At 40.7% G+C, this 16,829-nt stretch overlaps 1 protein-coding gene across 6 annotated transcripts in view; it reads right to left on the bottom strand.

Moving 5' to 3' along the window:
• Window positions 1-16,829, bottom strand: part of SYNE3 (spectrin repeat containing nuclear envelope family member 3) — a 66,818-nt gene that overhangs the window by 11,404 nt on the left and 38,585 nt on the right. For 4 of the 6 annotated variants that reach the window (XM_051806434.1, XM_051806432.1, XM_051806430.1 and 1 more), the window contains exons 12-17: window positions 16,261-16,422; window positions 15,364-15,527; window positions 14,287-14,410; window positions 13,959-14,114; window positions 13,179-13,328; window positions 11,881-11,919 (exon numbers count right to left, since the gene is read on the bottom strand). In XM_051806434.1, the coding sequence (XP_051662394.1) occupies window positions 11,881-11,919; window positions 13,179-13,328; window positions 13,959-14,114; window positions 14,287-14,410; window positions 15,364-15,527; window positions 16,261-16,422 (795 nt within the window). Of the gene's footprint in view, window positions 1-8,024; window positions 10,988-11,880; window positions 11,920-13,178; window positions 13,329-13,958; window positions 14,115-14,286; window positions 14,411-15,363; window positions 15,649-16,260; window positions 16,423-16,829 lie in introns of those variants that run through there. The other 2 variants (XM_051806433.1, XM_051806435.1) reach the window with 2 other exon arrangements.

Below are 16,829 nucleotides of genomic sequence, written 5' to 3'. Positions count from 1 at the left end.
TGGAATCTACAAGGTCAGAAAAAAGGCCCTGTAGTGCAGCCTGACTCAGTACCTCTTATACCTTACCAGGCCTATCTTAAAATTTTGTATGATGCAAAATAGTGAAAGAAACACAACACCAACAGTGAAGAAGACAATAAAGTCACATCTATTGATGTGCACTCATGGGAGGGCCACACAAAGAAGTCCCATTACACTTCCTTTATGCTGGTGCAAATCTAGAGTAGTTCAATTAATCTCATGAATCTAATATGGATTAGCATGACTAGGAGATAACAAATTTGGGGCTACAGAATTCAGAAAAATTTAATTTAGAAGGGAGATTTCCACTGGCAAGATTCCTGGGTAACTCCTGACAACAAGCTACACCACATGAGTTTCCCCCCCCAAGAAAAGGTCAAGTCAATTATCTGTAAGGAAATCCTGAAGATGAGAGCTCAATAACCCATTCATTTCATCAAACAAGGAGTTAAACTCTGAACATAAATGCAGCCTTTAATGCAGCTACAACATTAGGTACCAGCCTATGTCACAAATATCAGCACAAAAATTCCACTGAAGTGAGACCCACATTTTCCACAAAAGGGAGTGAATTTGTTGTGTTCAAGACACGGGCAATGTCAGTGCTGCAGCAAAATTAGGGCTTCTGGCCCCTATGGGACTCTTAGCAGGCAATGTCTGTCCCACTACAGCACCACCATGGATAGTCCATGGTGAACATAGCAGAGAAGATAAGGAGGAGATTGATGATAGAAAAAAGTAATTATGCCTTTTGCTATTTTTAATGATCTCTTCTACTGCTTTCTAAATTACTCAGTCCCTTCTAGTGCTATATAAATGCTTACAGAATTAATTATGAAGACAAATATATAGCTGCAGTTACACATCATGAGACAGTTGTGCTGCAAAATCCTTCTGTTGTAGCTGGTTTGCTTCCATTATACCAAATGGCTGATGAGATTTAATTATTGTATCAGGCAGATGCAGAGGCAGCAGAGCAACAGCTGCTTGCTCTACCATTTCTGGCCCACGATATCTGGGTTGTAATTTGCTCGTTGAGGCCAATGAAAACTCAGATCCCCAACACTGGAACTGTCAGTGGGTAAAGCGTACACGCCAGGATGTGAGACTGACTTTGAGTACCACTGGGCAAGCTCCCTGGGTACGGTGATCATTTACTCACAAAATCAAAGCTTCACCAACCTGTCTAGCAGGAGTCCTCTGTTACCACTTTGACCTGTTCTTGAAGTATCAGGCATAAGTAGCTGTATTAATGAGACTTTCCCTTCTCTACTCCTGGAGTCCAAACCTGACATCCTTTATCTTCCTTGGATTTCATTAGCCTATTGGTTGAAAGATCCTGCAGGGATTCTTTGTTTACAGTCAACACTAAATCTGTTACCCATGAGGGTAGTGGCCACAACTCTTGGTTCCACCTGTCTGGGTTTGTCTCTGTAATGCCACAAAACAGCCACTCCTTGGTGCAGTCAGTGTAAACCAATGGACTGTCATCAACAGTTCGGTTTTCATTGACCATTTCTCATTATTAATTCTTCACTGCATCCACAATATACAGCCATATGACAAATACAGTTATCATAGCACCCCATCTATAAGGAAAAAGACCCTTTCCAAGCTCTAGAAGCTATGAACAAGTTTTTTTGTACATATTATGAGGTGTAGTTCTGTCAGTGGAAGATCAGATTTGAGTTACCTCTACCTTAGGACTATTCAAATCATGCTCTCTATTATACCACTAAGGCACAGTGAGTCTTAATGCTGATGTTGTTAAAGGGTAGGATCCTGTGACTGACTGCTCAATGGTTCATTATGACTGGAAGTCTCAAAAATGTTTGCACAATGTGGGAATTAGAAGTCCATCACACACTGATACAGTTGTGAGGACTACCAGTCTTCCTAGCAGCACCTACAACTTTTGTTTTACTGCTGTCAATCCTTTAGCATTGGTTTTGAAAGCCACTTTAATCTGAAACTATTATTTAATTGCCAGACCAGCTGCAACACCTCTCTTCCCAATTATCTCATTGTGTCTATGAACCGATGGGAAAAGTCAACTGATCCAGTTGTGCCTTGTCTCTTTTCCTGCCACAGCCCAGGGAGCAGATATGGTCACTCAGGTCTTGTCACTGCTTTCTTGTGGTGACCACACTGCCAGTTAGCCACTAACATTTTTTCTACCCCAATTCTTTTACCAATACAGCATTTGATTCAGAGCATGTCACTTACTCTGCCTGGATTTCTATAGCAAAGACTACTAATGCAATTCTAAGAAACAGGAGGAGATTGAAAAGCTATTTAAGTGCCTTGCTTTTAGATATACTGGAAGGACCTGTAAAATAGTATTGCTTTTCACAGCTCATCCTCCAGAAAGAATTAACGTGAAATGGCTTTATTAACAAGCTATTGTTTGCTCTCCTTGGAGGTTTCTGCAGGGGAAGATACTTATGCTAACCATAGCAGATCCTCGCATGAGAAAAACCTGTGGAGGGACATTTACCTTGAGGCAGAACTTCAGAGAAGGAGAAATATTTTATCTTTTATCTGCTGCTTTTCTCCCACCTGCTTGCTGAGTTTATAGGCATTTGTGTTTGGTGAACTTTTGTCTCTTTTGCCCAGCTTCTCTGTTTTGTTTGATCACACAGGAAGGTCAGAATCTTGTATTTCTGACTCCATTTGTTGTCATGGGAATGAATCAGTTATCACAAACATGGTATTATGATGTCTCTGCAGGACTGAAAATGAGGCACATGGGAGCAGTGAGGCTTTGGTGCTTTCAGCAAATTTGCAAAAATAAACCCTTAATATATAAGGGCCCCAACCTACACGCACTGAAATGCATAGGAGATTTATCATTAACTTTAGTGTCTGCAGCAGGATTATGCACAGAGACAACTAAATATAGTCAGGATTGGGAACTACTTGTCCATGGAGTTCAGTACATATCTTACAAATGGATTCATTACTTATATGCCCAGGTTGCTGTGACATGAAACCTACATTAGTTCTTGCTTTGTGCTTGCTGGAACAACTGGTGATATCTTTTTGTTGTGGTATTACAGCAGGTGCTAAAGGATAAAAAATTTTGAAGGAGACGCAGTGACTTTTAACGGGAATGAGAATACAGCTGGAAAAAGCAGGGCAGATTTGGGGCACTGACTCCCCCTCTGTGAAAAAAGCAGCCATTCAATTTTACTTAGTTAAGGTATTTTTTTAGGTCAGTGACATGAAAAAGAGATGCTTTCAGGCTGTGGTGACCTGACACTATGGCACCAACAGGAAATTCAGGAGAGGAAGGTTCAAACCTTTGCTCTCCTGGGCTCAAAGTGATCAGGGGCCTGGAATCAGGACCAGACTCCCAACCCTTTAGCACATCATTCTGCATTAGAAAAGGCCAGTCTAACACAGTTCCACCTTTGCAAGAGACAGTTTGAATATTTAATTTGCATAGGAGATCGAGGGTCAGAATGACAACCCTTGCTACACCATGGAATTTCCCTTCCTGAATCAGTCCAGCTACTGGCATCAGTACAGTTACTACCCAGCACCCACAGTGCTTGCAGTGCATATGTCAGACCTAGGCTCCACAAAATATTCTGAAATCAAATCTTCCTCTGAGAAAAACTGGCAAAGCTCCAGTGAAGTCAACAGAACTTTAATTTCCACCATCTTAGAATAACAGCTGGAATACCTAGGTACTGAGCCAAAGTGTCAGAGACATTTTTGAAACACACATGGAAAAGGAATAGGTTGGCATTTAAAAAGAAAATATACTTTTAAAGTTCACCATCAAGAATAAATGTCCTCCCCCTTCTCCCTCAAAATACCAGGACAAGCAAGGACTGTCAAGGGGTGGAGGGCTGTGTTTTGTGTAATGCTAAATGCATGCTTGTTACCAAATGAACTGCACTGGCTGTGAACATTCACATTTGTACTTGATTCATGTTGGGGCATTTGAATGACAAGCATCGGTTTAGATCTAGGGAGTCCTCAGAACTTAAATCTGTTTGCAGTTAATAACTCCTCACCAAACACACCATGAAAAATCACTTGGATGGGAAACAGCAGAGAAGCACTTTAGAACTTGCTCCATAATATTCCTGTGTAAGTTGCTGAAGTGTTTTACTAAAAATCAGTGCTCTCCCAAGTTTGCTATTGACCATGTTCCAGGGTATAAGAAAACACACAGTTAATCTAGCTATTTGAGGGAGCAGAGCAATATAGCATCTTACACCAAGCTCATTAGTGGGGTTTTGCTGCTGCTTGTATGTCACCAGTGTGCCTGACAAAAATCATACCTGCACCACTGACTCAGTGATCCAGTAGAGAAAAAATATTTAGTCTGGGTTTATTCCTCTGACCTCAGAGCATTTCCTGAAAAATGCACTGCTGCCTGAAAACTCCTGCTCTCCCTAGGGATAGAGACCAAGGCTCTAGTGTCCTACAGACACTATACAGACACCAACAGCCATTCCGCTTCATGCCAGTGCTGTATCCCAGCCCAAGTATCCTCTATTCTACAGCAACAGGCAGAGATGTATAGGTACTAAGGCAAGGATAGACAGTCTCTCCTTAATATTCTCAGCCTCCAGCTACTTTCAGCTCAGGCAGTTTCCTGAACCTGATGCAGCTTGTGCATCTATTTAATGCTCAAGGAATCTTTCTTCAAGATACTTGTCCAGTTTCCCCTTGAACCTACACAAACCTACACAGGCCCTGTGCTTCTGCCACTTGAGATCCCACTGGATGCTTATTCAGTTGTCATTCACAGAGGCAGATTATTGCCCAGAAGAAGAGGTCAGTTCCAGGGAGATCACAGGTTGCTCTCAAACCAAAGCAAATTGGGTTTTTACCTCAGTGTGAGATAATTTGGAGCTGGGCTCCTCATCAGTTCTCAGCTCAGAGTCACGAGTGTCCCTCTCTAAGATAAACAACATATTGCAAATCTCAACTGGTCTTTTCAAGGGGGAAATAATTTGAGGGAGTTGGATACTACTGTCACCACAGAACTGAGCATCCAACATGCTCTTGGGCAAAGCACAGTCCCATAAACCACAACAGGAACTAAGAGATGGATACCGTTGATCAGAGGTTCTACGGCCTTTGCAAAAGGACAGTGAGCCACTGCGTTCAGAATTGGATTTTCCTAAATGCAAACACTGCCCAGGTTAGGCCACCAGCAGCGAAGAATAAGTAAGGAATAATAAGTGGGGCCTCACTGAGTCCTGTGCTTATCATTCTCCATCTCATAAAGAGCTACCAGAATGAATGTGCTGAAGGGAGGTTAACTGTGGTCATACAAGCAATTTTAGCTCTGACATTTTCTATCTTCAGACTGCTTGACTCCGCAACCTTAACATTCCTTTCGATTCTGAAGAGCTAAGCGTACGTACGTAAATAAGTAAGTATATAAGCAAATTAAAGACTTTGTTTTCTTTCTCAGGAGGGATTCTGGGGTCCTTCAACACGTCTGGATGATAAGCTAGAAGCTTTGGTGAAGGCTTCATTTAAAAAACAGAAAACAAGAAGAGCCAGCAGTTTGTATCTGAGGTTTCAGCAGTCACATACAGCAGATATTTCAAAATTTCTACTGCAAAGTCACTTAGACCTAATTACTGTGCCATATGCTACTGTGACACAAGTAGGTTTGTAAAGGTTAGCTTCTGTGTGCATATACAACACGACACATTTTTAGGAGAAGCATGTCATAGGACAAGTTGTTTAAGTAACACTGATTTCTATAATTCTCTAGACCTAGGCAAGGAGAAAAGGTCCCTCGTTTGGTCCTGTCTTCAGCACATAAACAGTTGTTGAGGTTTAACTCCAGCTGGCAACTAAATACCACAGAGCCACTTACTCTGCCCCCCTTCCCTCATCCAGAGAAAAGGGGAGGAGAATTGAAGAAAAAGCTAAAACCTGTGGGTTGGGATAAGACCAGTTTAATAATCTAAATAAAATAATAATAAAAACTATAATAGTAATATAACTTTAATGAAAAGAGAGACAACAGAGAAAAATAAAACCCAAGTAAGAAAAGTGATGCACAACACAGTTGTTTCCCACCCACCACCTTATGCCCAGCCCGTCCCCCAGCAGTGATTGACTCCCCCCAGCCACCTCCTCCATTTTAAATACTGAGAATGATACTCTATGGTATGGAATATCCCTTTGCAATATCCCCATTTGCAAAAGGTTCACAACAGGGTAAGAGGGTTTTAAACCAGTTGTACTAGTTTTGGATGGGATAGAGTTAAAAGGGCAGCTTGTATGAGGCTATGTACTGGATTTGTGCTGAAAACAGTATTGGTAGCACACCCATGTTTTAGTTCTCGCTGGGCAGTGAGTACACAGAGCCAAGGCTTTTTCTGCCTCTCACCTCACCCCACCAGCGAGGGGGCTAGGGGTGCACAAGGAGTTGGGAGGGGGCACAGCCTAGACAGCTGACCCAAACTGACTCAAGGGATACTCCATACAATAGGACCTTGTGCTCAGCAGTAAAAAGGGAGTTTTATTAGGTCTGTCCTTGCCCTGGTTGGGTATCAGTTTGCTGGTGATGAGCCACTGGGATTTTTTTGTATCGCTTGTTTACTTTGTTTCCTTCTTTTAATTATTAAGCTGCCTTTATCTCAACCCAAGAATTTTCTCACTTTTACCTTTCCAAATCTCCCCCATCTCACGACAGGGGCTGAAGTGAGGGGCTGAGCTGCTCATTGAATTTAATTGAATTCAACTAAAACCACAGGAGTACTCCACCAGTTTTTAATATACTCATAAGGAATACAATTTGTCCCAACAAATATATCACACAGAATCACAGAATATGCTGAGTTGGAAGGGACCCCCATAAGGATCATAGAGTCCAGCCCTTAGCCCTGCACAGGACTTTCCCCAAGAGTCACACCAGCTGCCTGAGAGTATCCTCCAAATGCTTCCTGAACTCTGTCAGGCTTGGTGCTGTGACCACTTCCCTGGGGAGCTGTTCCAGTGCCCAACCACCCTCTGGGTGAAGAACCTCTTTGGAATATCCAACCTAAACCTTCCCTGACACAACTTCAGGGCATTCCCTTGGGTCCTGTCACTGGTCACCACGGAGAAGAGATCAGTGTCTGCCTCTTCTTTTCCCCTTACAAGGAAGTTGTAGCTGCAATGAGGTCTCCCCTCAGTCTTCTCTTCTCCAAGCTGAACAGACCAAGTGACCTCAGCCACTCCTCACACAGCTTCCCCTCAAGACCCTTCACCATATTCATTGCCTGCCTTTGGACACTCTCCAATAGCTTAATATCTTTCTTATATTGTGGCACCCAAAACTGCACACAGTATCAAGGTGAGGCTGCCCCAGTGCAGAGCAGAGCGGGACAATCCCCTCCCTCGACCGGCTGGCGATGCTTTGCCTGATGCCCCCCAGGACACTGTTGGCCCTCCTGGCTGCCAGGGCACTGCTGACTCATATTCAACTTACCATCAACCAGGACCCCCACAGCACTGCTATATGTTTTAAGAGCAAGGCTGTACTACTTTTAAGAGAGCTAGTTTCTCAGCAATGTATGTTTCCAGCTGCTTTACCATTGACTTCTCTCAAGTCAAGATCAAACTTTTCTTAAATTTCAGCAGTCATTATACATAATTTGAATGTAGTTTGCATTTTATTTAAATAATTCAAAATTATGACGGCTTACTTTTCAAAAACTAATACAATTTGAGGTAATAATTTGAAGAGTTTTTCTTACCATGCTTTTTATAGTAGTGTTAAAAACATTTTTCAGATAGATACTGAAAATTGGTTGCATTCTGCTATCGCTCAACAAACCCCTCTCTCTCGTTACCTTTCAGTTAGGAGGTAAAATTATATCTGCTGAGAAAATCATTCTGAGTTATCTCCTTGGTGAAAATCTGCAAATATTTCACAACATGGCAGGCTACAAAAGGACACATCTTTGAAAAGAAAGTAAGAACCAGATGTCCTGGGAAGCAAGATGTCTTCACCACCACTTCACAACAAACAAAGAGCCTCTAACATTTGGGAATACTGTAATGTAAATTGGTAAACAACTGAAACCTACAGAAATAAGAGCAGACAGGCAGGGAGTCTCACAGGTGCAGTAACATGAAGGGAAGCCTGTGAGCCTGCTGGAAAAGGAGGGGATGCTGCTGCCTGGCTCAGCATGCTTAGCAGTGTCGGGAAGCAGAGTCAGGAAGAGGCAGTCAGGATTTTCAGGGATTTTTTTTTTTTCTAACTAAGTTTCCTTTAGAATAAACATCACTGTTGAGAGAAAATAATTCTGTCTGCTAATTTTTAGCACTAAGATGCCCTTTTTTCTGTGTTTAGGTCATGGTATAATGCCTAAAAAAAGGTAAGCACAGGCTTATAGGCTCAGAGATGAAAAAAAAATAGAGAGATATTATCTGTACCTATAAAAGAGGTCTTGAAAACTGAGGCAAAGATACCTTTTAATAAGTCTTTTTCATTTTAATGAGAATGTAATTGTGCAGAAGATATCAAGTACCTAACACCTAGCAGGACTTCAGGAAAAAAAATGGGCCACATACTTGCACTAGAGAGGCACTACTAACACAGGCACTAACTCACAATGCTGTGCTTTTTTGTAGTCTGACTTTCTGCCATGAGGAACTCCTGTCATATCTGCACTTGAGCAGAGCAGAGCACATTACTGTTTTCTTCCTGGCAAGCTGTGGCAGCTCTTGCTTCGTACAGTTTCCTGAATGACTGCATTAATTTGATTGACTCCAGATCAATGGTGTCTCTAAACAAGATTAAATTACATGTTCCTTCTGTCTGTATGTTATAGGAGATTACTCTTAGCAGAATCTCAAAGGAAGCAATTAGCTGACCACTGATGTAATGAATTCTAATTATTTTGTTTGTACAAACAATAAAGCCAGATCGTTTGTTTAGCAAGGAAGGGTAATTACTCTGAGCACTCAGGAAAATAAATCAAACAGTGCTACCTAGACCTGTAAATAATGAGGCTTTGACTTCCTATTTGTGCTAAAAATGCTCATGGAATATTTTCAGGTAGCTGGGAGCCAACCTTTGAAAGTAACATTTATCATAGTTATTATTGAGCATTTGCTTGATTATGTTCCTGAGTGTGCTAGGTACCCTGCAGAAATATCCATCTACATTGCCCTGTCACTGGCACCTGCTAAAAACTCACTGCAGCCAGTGCAATTTCCTGCAAATGTTTTTTGTTAATCAACAAGAAGTTGCTCACATCGCAGTCATTAGCCTGTACTGCTCCTAAGGGCACCAGTGGCTGGGGGCATGTCCTCAGCAATGGATGAATGATCAGGAAAAAAGCACATTACTATACATGGAGCAGGCTCTATTCTGCCCCACATTTGGCCATGTAGGCTAGAAATGGAATAAAATTGGAAGGCAATGGAATGAGACTGGTTGCAGCTGGGTCTTCTGCTTCTCCAGACTGATCTGCTGTTGCTGCAAAATATTCACAGCTCAAACAGGAGAGATGAGCAGAATCACTGGGGACCTTGTGTTGCAAAAAGCAGAGATCAGTCCAAAAACACCTGAAATTCTGACACTTCTACTGATTTTGTGTGGCTCAAAAGCATGAGGGAGCTGACATATTAGAAACAACCTGATCTTATTGCATGCAAACTCATTGGATGTTGCAAGCACAGTGATGCAGCCCCCAACCATGTGCTGTTCCTGCAGATAGTAACTGAGATCAGCTGCTCTCTCAGGGTAGTTGGTTTCCTTCACCACGGCTTTGAAAGGATATTCATGCATACAAAAATATTTGCCTAAACTTGCTTTCATTTTTAGCAACGTTTTAAGTGTTATATCTGAATTTAAAGTGAATTTAAAGTGAACTGCAAAGCCATGAATTCTGCAGTTAGCTTGCTTTTCCTCTTCTCTTAGCCCAAACAGTGATGCACTCAAAAGGAATCAACATTATTTTCTGGCTTTCCTAAATAGTGCTCAAAAATCTTATGGCCACACAGGCTCACATCCTGATAAAACACTTAGCCTGAATGAAAAAGAAAAAAAAATAGACGTCTCTGCTTAGAGCACTTGGATTCCCACTGTAGTGATACTATTTAAACACAGAATGAAATCTCTGAAGTCAGCAAAATCTCCCTGAAGTGAGCAGGGTCTAAGTTACCACAACATCTGTACAGGCTGAAGGGAAACTGCAAATCACTTGTTGGTGAATAGGAGCCATTTCCCTCAAGCTTATGAGCTATTTCAGTTCTTCATTCCTTCTCACCCTGAGCTGTTTCTCTTTGTTTCTGTTCAGTAGCTATTAAAAACTTACAGAATGTGGTTTTTGTGCTCTTGCTGTAGGAATAATTGACAAACATTTGCTACCTGCCATTATGTTATTCCAGTATCCTTGAAAATTAACTGAAGGCTTCAGTCTAATATGGAGAATTTAAGGATGAATAAATATACCATGTACCCCCCAGGCAGATGAATTAAAAAATGGCATCTAACTGTAGCAGAGATGTGCTTACACCTAAAGCTTTTGGTTTGTTTTTCACTATAACCAACTTGACTCAACCAAATCACATGAAATCAGAGAATTCCTTGGTCAGTCTTCTGGAATATCCCTTTAGGCCTCTTCTAGGGAAAAGCAGCACTACTCAATGTTTGGCTGCCTCTACACCAAGTATTAAAATGTCATATTGTTTTTCCAGCCTGAAAAATTCTGGTGACCTTACTGAGTGAAACAATTAATGCTGAGCCAGACAGGCAAGAACAGAAACTCTTTGGGGGTTTTCGGGAAGGCTGAACTGAGGCCAAAACTATTCAAGAAACATGTGAAAATTACCTTAAAACTGGTCAGTGTTTTGCTGGGGAAAAATACTGGAGGAGCTACTCCACATTTGAGTATCAGGAATATCTCATCTGAATGAGAAAAATCTTGCCTTCTGGCCATCACTAGAAGAAGTGCAATGTACTTCATCCTTTAAATATTGGTCTCCTCTGAAAAGATGTTGCAAGAGGACAAACTGAGGGTTTGATTTAGCTTAAAATGACTATGTGATTATGTTCCTGTGACACATTATTCATTCAATCTACTTCGTGTTGGGTAAATAGAGCCTTATTCTATTCCTTCTGAAAAGAAATGGAAAGTGAGATGACAGTACAAAGTAGAACCTAACAGCGTCTGTAAACAAAGCAAATCAGGACAGAGAGAAAAAGACTTGGTTCAACATTAAGTTCAACAGAAAAACTTGCTGACTTTTTGAAAATGGGATCAGAAGTGCTGCTTGGTTTAATAAGAAACTGGCAGCATTTTGTTTTCTTTAAATTTCTCCTTATCATCTCCTGTACTGCTTCTGTTTCTTATGTCATCACTTTGAAAAGAAAATCCTTCACAGGAGGAATTCTGCTGCTTAGAATAAGGATTTAGTCCAATAACATTAGACAAATCTCTTGCCCTTCTCTGGTTTTCTGCATTAGAAAGAAGGTGGGCTGAATGATCGAAAGCATTATTTTTCACAAGTGTCTAAAGAATTAGGAGTCCCACTTTGAAAATTATTTTAGGCACTTATCCCTTAAATGCTTCAGAGAGATATTTAGGTTCTTCCTCTTTTGGAAAATGAATTAAATTCATATAGACTGTAGATATATAAGAATTGAGTTCCCCTCCTCTTGCAGGAGATGGATATTTAGCTTCTAGAGAAACAGTAAGCATAGCTCAAGAGAAAAAACTCTGTAATATCTTTCCTCTTAAAATCTGGAGAAAATCAACAACTTTAAGAGTGGCTCTTAATAAGCAAACTAATCTCAAGACTCTTTAGAAAACTTTAAAATAATTTTCTGCAAAATGTCTGATTTAACATTTTTTAGCCAGTGATAGAAAACTGTCATACCTTTCTGAACCTGTCTGGTTCTTCCCAAGATCCAGGAATCTGTTTAAAAGAAAAAAAAAAAAAACCAAAGAAAAAAAAAAAAAGCATAAACTTAAGATCCCAGTGGAGCCTATAAATGAGTATTCACCTCACAGGGGATGTTTCTTTCAAATTTGTGATCACCTGGATAGAGTGAACCAGCAGGAGATTTTTTTTAATGAGCTTTTTAACACACCTTAGGCAGAAAGATGACATGTTTTTAGGTTCTTGACTATTAGAATCCAATGAGCAGTTCTCCCAGCAATTGCTTTGATTTTACTGACACCTATTGACCATATTTATGCTTACAGAAGGTTTCGGTTAACAAAGTGTAAGTCATTACAATCAACGGCAAACAATTCTCAGAAATGTAACTCTTTATTGATAGAGGTCATGCTTGCCTTCCATGCACTTCAAAGAATTTGTGTTCTAAATAAGCTTTGGATTCGAAGACAAGGTTTCCAAGGCAGAAATTTTTCAAATGTCTCAAATTTTAGGTGTTTGAGTTCAGATACCTTACAAAGCACTTGCATACAGAAAGTATGCAAACCTGTAAAATCTAATCCTCTGATTATGGTAGCTTGAAGTTGAGCACAAAATGTGAGTAGTTTATCAAGAAAAGTATTAATTAATAATTATATACGTTTATCCTAAGAACATGGGAAGATTTTCAGCATGCCCTGGAATATCTTATATATGGGTATGAATTCTGCCATCCTTAGCATGTCTTACATACAAGAACTTGGTAACTTCTTTAATAATTTGGTTCTTGCACTAATAAACCTCCTCTTTATTTCATTCCAAATCATTAGCCCATAAAGACAGTTTCGAAAAGGACTAGGTCCTTCTGTGCACAGTTACTTTGAGTCAGTGACTATTCTGATCGCTCTGTCTCACAGCAGGAGACACAAATAACGAACAGCAAATATATTCTTATTGAAGGAACTGTCAAAACAAAAAATCAATAGAGAATGTTGTGTGGAGAAAGGGCAAAAAAATAGAAATCCACGTGCCTAGAACTAGGCATATATCCAGACTATTCCCACACACAAATATCTCTCAGTCCCAAACTTCATCCTTCTTTGACAACAGCCAATTGTCATTCTGTTCTGAATCTTCCATTTTGAGAAATATTTTGAGCGTTGCTTGGAAAGGGAAAAAGATAGCACACAACTCCTTTAAGTAATTAACATGTGTAACGTTGAATTAAGACTAGCAATGTGAAGCAACATAAAAGAGCAATGGCAGAGGTCACCAATGAATTGTAAGTTGTCACCTACCGGCAAACTCATGGACTCTTTCAGTTTAGATTTGTAGAGCATCCATCGGTAACGCAGGTCCTCCAGATCTTCAGAATTTCCAATGACAGAGTGAAGATGAAGAAGATCCTCAAATTGACGCTGACCATCAGGCACACGAGACTGCAGCTCCTGCAGGCAAACAGAAGGTCAGCAGCAGCTCAGAATTATAGAAGGCCCCAATTTTTAAACTAGCATTCCAAAAACCAGTGGTACTAAATCAAACTACTGGGTACTCTGGAACAGCACATTTATTTTTGTTATTGCTTTTTTGGTCTGAAATTATACCAAAGGTTAATCTGCAGGACTCCTGCAACCTTGGATATTTCTGTTTGTTATATTTCTTACAGCTTCCATTGCCACTGCATCTGGCCAAATACCAGACACTGATTTTAATCAGCTTCTTTCAATGAACACCTTTACCATCCCACACTGGAAATGTCCAGCCCAACAGGTAGATGCCAGGTACTCCCTTCCCTTCTACCACTCTGGCTCTGGTAGACCTTTCTTAGTAGAAGAGATGAAATTTGTCTTAAGTTTCTGAGCTTCATCTACTCTAGAGTCTTCTAAAGCAGCGAGTAGAGCGTTTGAATTTTTTGTCTGTTTGGGGATTTTTTAGGGGGTTGTTTAGTTGGTGAGGTGGTTTGGGGTTTTTTTGGTTGTTGTTGCTGTTTGGGTTTGGTTGTTGGGGTTTTTTTTAGTTCTGAAAGAACTTTCACTTGTTGCAATCTTTGTCTCCCTCTTCACTCCCTAAACACTAACCTCAAGTTTGCTCTGGTGTGCCTTAATTTCCTCTGTGGAAGATGGAGTCCCAGCAAGAATTTTGGTCAGTTCAGTGTTTTCTCCTCGTAGCCACTCTTCAAAGTTGTGTAGGAGCTTCAAGTGGCTGCTTGTGTTTTGCCTTTCTCCCATCTTCTCCTAGGACACAGAACAACAGCAACAAAAAACCCTTTACCGTTATGTCAGATGTATCCTCTGAAGGCCTGATTGCAAGATCTCAACCTCCATCCAACTTTGTAACCCATAATATCAGATCAAGGCAATAAAATTGTTCTTGTGAAGCTGATATGAAGGCAGATACCCATCTCACCTGCTTATGGTTGGGATCTACATCTAAAAGACGGAAGGCAGGTCTAGACATCCATCTGCTGTCCACAAGTGCTCTTTTCTTCTTATCAGCCACTGGTCTATCTAACTGCCACTTTTTAAGAAGACTTGAAAACACAAAACAAGAGACATCAGTGCAGTGGAACATCTAATGGTAAGACATTCATATTTTGACTGTGGTTATGGAGAACAGCTCTGGTGAAACAGCACTATTATTATTATTATTATATTGTTATTACTATTACTAGCACTATTTCTACTACAGTTATTCCCAACATCTTTTTAGCAAGATAAGAGCAAGACAGGAGTGTCTCAAAGCAGCACCAGTACCCTGGTTCTAACATTTCCAAGTGTTTTGTTTTCTTTTATTCAGGGGAATAAAAATATTACCTTGACAATATACTTTCCTTTCTATTAACAGGAGGCAGTACAATCAAGCCTTCCTCAACTTAGTCATTTCATTTTTATACCTATTTTGACACTATATACAAATATAATCGTGCATGCAACACAGTATTAAATTTTAACACAGACTAGCAAATATGAGCAGTAGTTTGACACTGCACAGTGGAGGCAAAATAAATTAAGTCTTCATTTCCCAGCTAAGTGAGGATTTTAGCTCGGCTTATACTTCTGCAAGTTTGCAAAAGGCACAAGTCCCATTGCAGATATACCCTCCTGGAAGGTATCTCCGGATAAGAAAGCAAGGAGAAGAGGAAGGTGAGACAGAACAGCAGAAATCACTTAGTCTATGCCCGATTTCCTCCAACATGGACTGACAATGCAAGGGTAAGCCAGGTCCTAAGAGGACACTGCCTACTCCAAGCATGAGGTAAAGGCAGATTCAAAGACTGGCTCATGGATTCTCTAAAATAGTTTTCTTGAAAGTAACGATTTTCAGTTTACAAAGTATTAAATAAAATCTCATCCTGCTTCTGGCATTGTAACATGGCTGTTCACTTTCACAGCACAAAGCATAAAGCATCAATTGTGTCTGGTCATATAGCAGGAAAGAGCATCCCATGGAAGGGAGATGAGGTAGATCTACATGAACACTTACCCAGTTGCCATCTCCTTAAGTGATTTCCATGACTCCTTCAGCTGATCCAGCTCTGCCTGGACATGGGCAGTTTCCTCTGGAGAAGAATTCTCCATGACCATCTGGCCATGAGCTTCCACAAGGTGCAGCTGGATCTCCTTATCTGGAAACTCAGCTAGCCATCTCTGAAACGCACAGCCTTACAATTACTTCTAGGTATCCTGGGTAAAGCAGAGGCTATGTCAGACTGAAGGCCATGTTCAGTCCAGGACTATGCTGGTTCTGTTGGCACTAGCTAGAACATACCTAGCGGGAAAAAAAATATGCTGTGGATTCTTGCAAAGAGCCAATGCAGGTCAAAGAGCTGATGGCAAAACTTAAAGGGTGCAAGTTGTCCATGCACCTCCTTCTGTAACCTTCTCATGAGATCTTTTGGTTTCCCATAGGAAGACAAAAGCTGCCAGCTGAAGTAACCTACCAGAGTAACTCTAGCACACAAAGTACTGCTATTCAGGGAAAAGCTGGCAGCTTTGGAACAGCTCAGTTCAACAAAGCCTAAGGCTGGCTAAAATGGCAGTAATGTTCAATGTATCGATGACTACACACAGGCAAAGGCAGGTATTGTCCAGGAAGATCACCCTGACAGGTAGAGCTCTTTTTAAAACCACGTATCCTTTGATAATACTTTATCCATCTCAACAGTTTTAGCCATTTTTCATTGCTCTTGTCTTTTACCTAGCTCCATGCCCCACAACAGAGGGCAAAGCAGGAAGGCAGCAGCAACAAATAGTTATCACAGGAGGAACAAACCATCATTACTCTCCCAAACCAGGAAATCCTCACTAGAAACCCCCATTCTCAATGTCTGAATGCTGCAAAGTGAATCATTAACATCTTAAACTAAGACGATTTTCTCACCTCAAGGTCTTCTATCCTGCCCTCGATGTTCTGCTCTCCATCAGCATCCTGGTAGGAATCAATCTTCTCCGTGGTTACTGTGATCCACTGCTGGAGGTCTGACAGTCTGTCATTATATGCCCAATGCTTCTGAACGTGGTCCTCACTCTGCTGTATCATCATCTACAAATTATAAAAATATGTCAACAACTAAAGACAGTGTCTTTACTGGGTCTAACACTATGATAGGCACAGAATCTCATGGGCAAAGACGAAAAAGCCAGCTAATAACAAAAGACAAAAAACTGTCCTTTGGCACCAGTGGTGGGGAAAACACCTTTCAAGCTCCTGCAGGCCTGAATTCAACCACACGGGGGGGCATTAAGAACTACAATAGCTCCCTTCCTTCTCCGCTGAAACAGAATAAAGACTATATGCATGTTTGGATTTTTTGTACATCTTATACTCCCTGAATCAGAAATGACTGTACCGACTTTTCTGGCAAAAGTTCAATTCAGTGATAAATGGGATTATTCAGATTGAAATTAGAATTCCACAGTGCATATTTGGGTAGCATTTTAACATATGTA

The sequence above is a fragment of the Manacus candei genome, unplaced genomic scaffold (genome assembly GCF_025592945.1).
Source record: "Manacus candei isolate 608988 ecotype Guabito, Panama unplaced genomic scaffold, ASM2559294v1 h1tg000067l, whole genome shotgun sequence".
NCBI lineage: Eukaryota > Metazoa > Chordata > Aves > Passeriformes > Pipridae > Manacus > Manacus candei.
This window is presented reverse-complemented; position numbering and strand designations above follow the sequence as displayed.